The sequence below is a fragment of the Brassica oleracea genome, chromosome C7, assembly GCF_000695525.1.
Source record: "Brassica oleracea var. oleracea cultivar TO1000 chromosome C7, BOL, whole genome shotgun sequence".
Taxonomy (NCBI): Eukaryota; Viridiplantae; Streptophyta; class Magnoliopsida; order Brassicales; family Brassicaceae; genus Brassica; species Brassica oleracea.
The window spans coordinates 1,592,142-1,601,271 of record NC_027754.1 but is presented as its reverse complement, the minus strand read 5'-3'; the positions used below and the strand labels follow the sequence as shown (position 1 = coordinate 1,601,271).

The 9,130-nt window shown below is 38.2% G+C and overlaps 1 protein-coding gene across 1 annotated transcript; it reads left to right on the top strand.

Moving 5' to 3' along the window:
• The first annotated feature begins 1,534 nt into the window (after window positions 1-1,534).
• LOC106302325 (receptor-like kinase TMK3) lies at window positions 1,535-2,908 on the top strand. Its single transcript, XM_013738858.1, has one exon. It carries the CDS (start codon window positions 1,535-1,537, stop codon window positions 2,906-2,908), a length of 1,374 nt encoding a protein of 457 aa, XP_013594312.1.
• The last annotated feature ends 6,222 nt before the right edge of the window (window positions 2,909-9,130 follow it).

The window sequence follows — 9,130 nt, the reverse complement described above, 5'->3', positions numbered from 1 at the left end:
TTTAATTTTGTTCCTATAAATATAATTATTAATTATCTAGAACTAGATGTGCTTTAAATTCATTTATTGATAAGTATTTTGTAATATTTTAATTTGATAATTTTATTAAAATTTATCATATTTTAAAAATATAAGTAAATTTTATTTAATTTGTTTAAAAAGCTTAACAATTAATTTTGGATTTTCTTGGCGATATAAATTAAATATGTATTTAATATCTAACTATTAGTTTTTATTTAATGATATATTTTAAATAAATTTTAAAATAAGATTTTATTTTCATAATAATACTATTTTTTATTTTTATTGTTTTCAAAATAATATTTTATTATTAATAATATTATAGTTGAAAAGTAAAAAGCAAAATCTAAAATTACCATTCAAGTTTTTGAAAAGCCAAAATCTTCAGAAAAATCAAAAACCCAAAATTAAAAACCAAAATCAAAAATCTAAAAATTAAAATCCAAAAACCAAAAACTAAAATCCAAAAACCACTTAAACAATCATCACCTTAATATACCTAAAATACTTAAAATATCTATTGATTTTCTATCCAAATATTTAATCTAAACCAATTTTTAGCTTAAGTTTAAGTATTTTGGCATATATTATTTAAATGTATATGCTATAAATTATTTTTATTTTTAGATTTTGAAATATTTAAAGTATATATGAACTTTAATTTTTGAAAAAATAAATAAATAAGTTATCTGAACCCAAACCCGAACTAGATCCGCAAAGATCAGAAGCGAACCAAACCCGCAAAGATCCGATTCGAACCGAACCAAATGGTACTCGAATGCCTACCTCTAATCAAATGTAAAAAAAATATTGATAACAAAATGTATATTGTTTATAATATTTTAGTACAATATATTTTTAAAAAATTCACTACGTGCTGGATGCATATTATCATCTAGTTAGGGTAGTATTCAATTCGTACCCATCCTTAATTCCTTAATCATTAGTGGGAGCCGAAAATGCCAAAAAAAAAATCAATCATAGAAATACAGGCAAGAGAATAATAAATCAAAGACCATATCGTTTTTCTCATCTTGATCTGTAGATTTTTCTTTGTTTCCTTCTTTCCATAAAAGTGGTCAGAGAGTTACAAAATTTTCATCCAAGTTATGGTAGTATCAATTCGTATCCATCCTTTTAATTCCTTAATCATTAGTGGGAGCCGAAAATGCCAAAAAAAAATCAATCATAGAAATACAGGCAAGAGAATAATAAATCAAAGACCATGTCGTTTTCTCATCTTGATCCGTAGATTTTTCTTTGTTTCCTTCTTACCATAAAAGTGGTCAGAGAGTTACCAAACTTTCATCCAATCAGTCAATCGTTTGGATCTTCTTACTTAAGATACGATTATTCAGGATATATACAAACATTCATTTGTTTGACTATGAATATTTTCCCCATTTTATACTGTTTATCTATTATTAATAGAGACAGTGTCTCTCTCCCACACCCACACCCACACACAACACTCTCGAGTAGTCTCACTTTTCCACCTCACTTTCCCGCGAAAATGACGAGATCACATCTTTGCCTCCTCTGTCTCCTCCTCTCCCTAGTGAATTTCGCGGCTTCTCAAGACGATGCGACGATCATGCAATCCCTCAAATCTACTCTTCATCTCACACCAGACGTGGACTGGTCGAACCCTGACCCTTGCAAATGGACCAGCGTCCAATGCGACGGAAGCAACCGCGTGACGAGGATCCAGCTTAAACAGAAAGGGATCAGCGGCACTCTCCCTCCGGATCTCCAGAAACTTTCCGAGCTCATCGTCCTCGAGTTATTCTCCAACAAAATCTCCGGCCCGGTTCCTGATCTCTCGGGACTAACGCATCTACAGAGGCTGAATCTACATGACAATCTCTTCGATTCGACGCCGGCGAATCTCTTCTCGGGGATGAACTCGTTGCAAGAAGTGTACCTCGACAACAACCCTTTCGCTTCTTGGGAGATTCCAGAGACTATTAAAGAAGCCACGTCTCTCAAGAACCTCTCTCTCGTCAACTGCAACCTCGCGGGTTCGATTCCTGATTTCTTCAGCTCCCAGACGCTCCCAAGCCTCGTTTCTTTGAAGCTATCTCGCAATAATCTGCAGGGAGGGTTGCCTTCCAGCTTCGGAGCTTCCTCGTTACAGCAGCTCTATCTCAACGGACAGAAGCTATTCGGGTCTATCTCCGTGTTACAGAAGATGACTTCTCTCGTCGAGGTTGATCTGCAAGCTAACACCTTTTGGGGTCCCATCCCTGATCTCTCTGGTTTACAGTCTCTCAGGTTGTTCAATGTAAGAGAGAATCAGCTCACTGGTCTTGTCCCACCGTCCTTTACTGGTCTCAAATCGCTTACTGTCGTGAATCTGACTAATAACTGCTTTCAAGGACCGACTCCGTTATTCGACAACTCAGTCGCTGTTGATGTAATAGCCAACACGAATAGCTTCTGTCTGGATACTGCTGGTGCTCCGTGTGATCCTCGCGTCGAGGCCTTGCTTTCTGTAGCTGAGTCGTTTGGATACCGGGTGAAGCTAGCCAAGAGTTGGAAAGGGAATGATCCGTGTGGCCGTAGCTGGCTTGGGATTACTTGTTCTGGAAGTAATGATGTTACGGTGGTTGATCTTGGGAGGCAGGAGCTCACGGGTACGGTATCTCCGAGTTTTGCTAAGCTTACTTCCTTGGAAACCATCAATCTTTCTAATAACCAACTCACCGGGAGTATACCGACAGAGCTTACCACTTTGCCTAGGCTTAGGACACTCGATGTGTCGAACAACGATATCCATGGTGATGTGCCCAAGTTCAGCGCAAGTGTGACTGTGTTGACTACTGGTAACGTTAACATCGGACCTGTCTCACCGACTGGTTGGAAATCCTTCAGAAATAGAATATAGATCATTTTTTGAAAAGCACATTTAAAAACTAAATTAAATTAATAAAGGAAATTGAAAATTTGACCTAGTTGTACTACACCCACGTGTTCTTTCTTTATCTAAAATTATAAATCAAATTACCTACTAGAGGATTCCAACTCCACCTCTTTTTTTACTTTTTGTTTTATTTGAAAGTAAGTTTTGCTTTAACCTTACTCCATTTTTTTGCTTCAAAATGAACTAATGAACATTGTTGTTTCAAATTTAAAAATCTACTGTACATATCTTCATTTATTTGAAGATGAACTTTTTCGTTATAAATTGATCCTCAACTTTTATTTAATCTTATCTTTTGACGAAATATACTATATGCTTTAATATAATTCAATTAATTTCAAAATTTTGACTATTAATTTTATCTAAACAGGTGTTTATATCAAAAAACATATGAATATTTGTTTTAAGAACTTTTTTTAACTCGATTTAAAAGAATCAAAGATAAATAAGCTCATTTTTTACTCTAAACATTTTTGTTAATCAGTTGTAGAAAAAAAATTATATATATGGTTTTTTTATACAAATTATGATGCTTTGTATTTGTTTATCCATGTTATGTAATAAATTCATTCTATGAGAATATTAAATTTATATGAAATAATAATTATGTTGGATTATTGTTAAAACAAAATAGTTAGGCAAAATAAGTAAATTTAAAAAAAAGTATAAGGTGTCTATTAGTAATTAATGATAAAGTGGAGATGAAATATATTTGGAATATTTTTTTTATAAGAAAGCGATGAAACAAATCATTGAAGTGATTGTTACTTCATTTTTAAAAAAAAAGAATTTTTTAAGATAAAAATGTGAAGCTAACCATTGGAGATGCTCTAAATACCAAACAACATGCACACAAATACAAAGTTTGCGGATAACGAGTTCAAAAGAAAAGCTAAAAAGGTAAAAGTTAAAACTAAATGAAAATTTTGATTTATGTTGTAAACTTAAGGATTTAGAATCTGTAAGTTCTTGTTATTATTAATCAATCATAAGGTGCCCTTATATATGAGAGTTACAAAGAGATAAAAGGAAAGAATACAAATATGGAAAGTGTACAAATACAAGGAAAAGTAAACTAGGGTTTCTCCTTCTCTAAGCCGCCTCTCTCTCTCTCCTGCGGCCGCCCCTCTCTCTCTCTCTCCACAAGGAAAAAAGAAACTAGGGTTTCCCCTTTACTAAGCCGCCTCTCTCTCCTGCGGCCGCCTCTCTCTCCTCTCTCTCTCCTGCGGCCGCCTCTCTCTCTCTCTCTAGGTATTGGGGCGGTTATGGACATCCACAATGTGATTTATAACACTCCCCCTTGGATGCCATAACCATACAGGGATTGTAATACGCTTTGGATGTTGCCTCATTAAAACCTTACCAGGAAAAACCCAGTGGGACAAAACCATGGTGAAGAAAAAAGGGTACAACACGTACTACTCCCCCTGTTCTGATCATCACTGAAGATCTTTCAATCTACGCATCTCAATCTGATGCGTGAGCTTCCTGAACGTGCAAGTCGGAAGTGCTTTGGTGAACAGGTCGGCTGAGTTGCCACTGGAACGTACTTGGACCTCTCCAGCCTTTTGCAACTCGTGAGTGAAGAAGAACTTGGGCAAAATATGCTTTGTCCTGTCTCCTTTGATGTAGCCGTCTTTGAGCTGAGCAATGCACGCAGCATTGTCCTCATACATCACGGTCGGTTTCTTGCACTCGGCCATCCCACAATCTGATCGTACATGTTGGGTCATCGACCTCAACCAGACGACCTCGCGGCTGGCCTCATGAATGGCCAATATTTCCGAGTGATTAGATGAAGTGGCCGCGACCGTCTGTTTCATGGAACACCATGATATGGCCGTACCTCCATGTGTAAAGACATATTCTGTCTATGATCGAGCATTGTGTGGATCTGATAGATAGCCTGCATCAACAAAGCCAACTAAACCATCTTTGTTATGGTTAGTATAAAATAGACACAAATCTTTCGCTCCTTGCAGGTAACGAAGAACATGTTTTATCCCGTTCCTATGCCTTTGGGTCGGACATGAGCTAAACCTAGATAGTAGGTTCACGGCAAAGCATATATCAGGCCGTGTGTGACTTACCAAGTCCATTAAAGCTCCTATGGCACTAAGATATGGCACTTCGGGACCTAGGACTTCTTCATCGTCCATCTTGGGATGAAATGGATCAGTGTCCAGGCCAAGAGACCTAACGAACATGGGACTGGGCAGAGGATGGCAATCGACCATATTGAACCTCTTGAGTACCTTTTCTGTATATGTCATCTGATGCACAAAGATTCCATCATTTATGTACTCAAGTTGTAATCCCAAACAGAATTTCGTTTTTCCTAGATCTTTCATTTCGAATTCTTTCTTAAGGTATTCAACCGTTTGGGAAATCTCTCCAGAGGTTTCTAGGATATTCAGATCATCAACATATACAGCTATGATCACGAATCCTTTATTTTTGAATTTCTTTATGAAGATACATGGACTGATTGGATCATTTCTATATCCTTCTTTCACTAGGTACTCACTCAGTCGATTGTACCACATTTGACCGGATTGTTTCAGTCCATAAAGAGATTTATTCAAATACAATGTTGTTCTCGAGAACTCTCTTTACTTTTCAATTCGAAACCTTCTGGAACTTTCATGTAAATTTCATCATCCAGTGGACCATATAAATATGAGGTTACTACATCCATTAACCGTAGGTTTAAGTTTTCTCTTATGGCCAGACCTCATAATCTATTACTGGTCTTTGTGAGAATCCTTGTGCAACAAGCCGTGCTTTATATCTAACGACATTACCATGTTTGTTTCTCTTTCTCACAAAGAGCCACTTATGGCCGACTGGTTTAACATCATAAGGTGTTCGGACTATTGGTCCAAAGACATCTCTCTTCTTTAAAGAGTTTAACTCCACGTTTATAGTTTCTTTCCATTTGTTCCAATCTGATCGATGAGTGCACTCATAAATAGACGTGGGTTCATGATCCTCGTTTAAATCCATAAGTTCAAGTGCTACCTTGTATGCAAATATATCATCGATGTCGACATCCTTTCGGTTCCATTATATCCCAGACAAGACATAGTTTATTGAGTTCTCATTGTTATCAGGAACTCCAGTACCATGAATCTTGGTGTCCCAAGAATCATTGTTTGGTACATCAGAGCCGGCCACATCAAGGGCATCAGGGTCGACCATGGCCGTGTCATGGGGTTTCGGATCGGTCGCGGCCGTGTCTCGGATATCATGTCCCTCGGTTTCCATTTCAGCACCTTTCTTTGTTTTCCGAGGGTTCTTATCTTTGGAACCTATTGGTCTACCACGTTTCAAACGTTGTCTAGACTCTGTAGCAACTTGATTGTGTCCCTCTTGAACATCAATTCTTATTGGTGCAATAGCAGTTGGCATGTATGACTTAGTCACACTTTTCGGAACCTATTGGTCTACCACGTTTCAAACGTTGTCTAGACTCTGTAGCAACTTGATTGTGTCCCTCTTGAACATTAATTCTTATTGGTGCATTAGCAGCTGGTATGTATGACTTAGTCACACTTTTCAGGTCAGCAAAGGAATCTGGCAATTGATTAGCTAGCTTTTGTAAATGTATGATCTTTTGAACTTCTAGATCACATTCTTGAGTTCGAGGATCTTGCCAAGATATGGATGTTTGATTCCAAGTAATTTCTTTTACCATTTTACTGCTATCTCCCCCTAATGTTGGATGTTCGGATTCATTAAAATGACAATCCGCGTATCTGACCTTAAACAAATCACTCGTAGTTGGCTCAAGATACTTTATAATAGTGGGAGAATCAAATCCAACATATATCCCCATCCTCCTTTGAGGTCCCATCTTTGTTCTCTGTGGTGGAGCAATTGGAACATAAACGGCACAGCCGAATGTCTTAAGATGGGAAATGTCTGGCTCATGACCCGTAAGCAATTGTGATGGGGAATACTTATGTTCACTAGACGGCCTGATGCGTATGAGCTCGGCCGCGTGAAGGATGGCGCGTCCCCATGCTGAGACCGGAAGTCTCGACCTCATGAGTAATGGTCGAGCTATGAGCTGTATACATTTTATAAATGATTCAGCCAAGCCGTTCTGTGTATGTACATGTGCCACGGAGTGTTCCACATTTATACCCATGGACATAAAGTAATCATTAAACACTTGGGAAGTAAACTCACCAGCATTATCAAGACGTATAGTCTTTAAAGGAAAATCTGGAAAATGAGCTCGTAATTGAATTATCTGAGTAAGTAACCTGGCAAATGCCAAGTTTCTGGTCGAGAGTAGACAGACATGCGACCATCTAGTGGACGCATCTATGAGGACCATGAAATATCGAAATGTTCCTCTAGATGGGTGAATTGGTCAACAGATGTCTCCTGGAATTCTTTCCAGAAAGTTTATCATTTCCTTAGTGACTTTAACTGGTGATGGCCTAGAAATGAGTTTCCCTTGGGAACAAGCAACACACGATAGGTGCTTAGGGATAATTCGTTTCTCTTTCAGGGTATGGACGTTAGTGTTCAGGATCAGTTTACGCATCATGGTCGAACCGGGATGGCCAAGCCGGTCGTGCCATAGAGTGAAATTGTCGATTGCCTCTTTCTTAAAAGTGGCATTGGCCTCGATCATACTGACTTTAGCATGGTAAAGACCAGTAGATAGTGCGGGTATGGATTCTAAAACTTTCTTATTGCCATGGACGGTTTCAATGATCTGAAGGGATTCTTTGTTTCCTTCGCCCGCGGTTTCAATATGAAAGCCATTCATTCGAATGTCTTTAAAGCTTAATAGACTTCTCTTAGATTTGGGTGAATACAAGGCATCTGATATCTCAAGATGTGTACCCATAGGCAACAGGATGTACAGGATGTTGGCCTGGCCGTGACCCTCTATGAGACTAGCTATAACCGCAATGGTGGAGATGTTGGCATTTTTCATAGTTAGGTTTATGAAGTATCTCTTGTCTTTTAAGATCGTGTGGCTTGACCCACTGTCCACAACGAGTATATCCTTGTTCTCGTTCATTTCTAAAACAAGATTCAAAGGATGTTACTTAGAGACTTCATTTATAAAAATCATTCATTTATTATTAGGTTGTAATAAGTTCAAAGAAATGACAACATAGAAATGAAAAACACCAAAGCAAAGAACACATAATTTAGATTGCAAATGTCGAAATCAATCTTCAGTCTTTAAGACAATATGAAGTTTCATAGTCCATAAGATCGTATTTTTCATGATCGAAGTCATTTTCATCATCTTGATAGGTCATATGGGCTTTTGGATTCTTCCCTTTCAAACTCTCTTGATAGAGGTTAACTAGATGCTTGGGAGTCCTACAAGTCTTAGCCCAATGATTACTCATTCCACACCTATGGCACACAGATTTATTTGATTTGGTCGAGTGTTGGGGTTTGAATGAAGATCCACGGCCGCGACCATGACCTCTTCCAAATGAGCCACGGTCACGCCCATGGTCTCTACCATGTTGATTCCCTCGCCCGCGGCCAAAGGAGCTTCGGCCACGTCCACATCCGTTCCACTTTCCTCGACCACAGCCACGATGGCCTATTCCTTGGACGTGGTTGGACTCTTTATTGTCCTCTGTCGTGTGTGCTTCAGGTAGTGGACCTGATCCAAGAGGTCTCATCTGACTGTTTTTCATCAATAATTCATTGTTCTGCTCAGCGAGCAAGAGACAAGAAATAAGATTAGCATAGGTCTTGAAACCTTTCTCACGGTATTGTTGTTGTAACAGCACATTGCTTGCAAGGAAAGTGGAAAAGTTTTTCTCAAGCATATCATGATCCGTAATACTTTCACCACACAGTTTCAATTTAGAAACAATCTTAAACAATGCAGAGTTATACTCGTCCACAGACTTATAGTCTTGGATCCTGAGATTCGTCCAATCAAACCGAGGTTTTGGTAAGATCACCGTTCTCTGGTGATCATATCTCAATTTCAATTATGTCCAAAAATCTGGTGGATTCTCAATGGTTAGATACTGATCCTTGAGATTCTCAGCTAGATGATGACGAATGATCAAGATGGCTCTGTATCGATCTTTCCCGTTAGCATTATTGTTCTCAGTGATACATTCACCGAGTCCCTTGGATTTCAGGATGATCTTAGCATCAAGTGCCCACTAAAGGTAATTATCTCCA

What these genes read in the sequence shown, in the direction of transcription:
- LOC106302325 (XM_013738858.1), top strand. Translation starts at nt 1,535, where the DNA reads ATGACGAGATCACATCTTTGCCTCCTCTGTCTCCTCCTCTCCCTAGTG.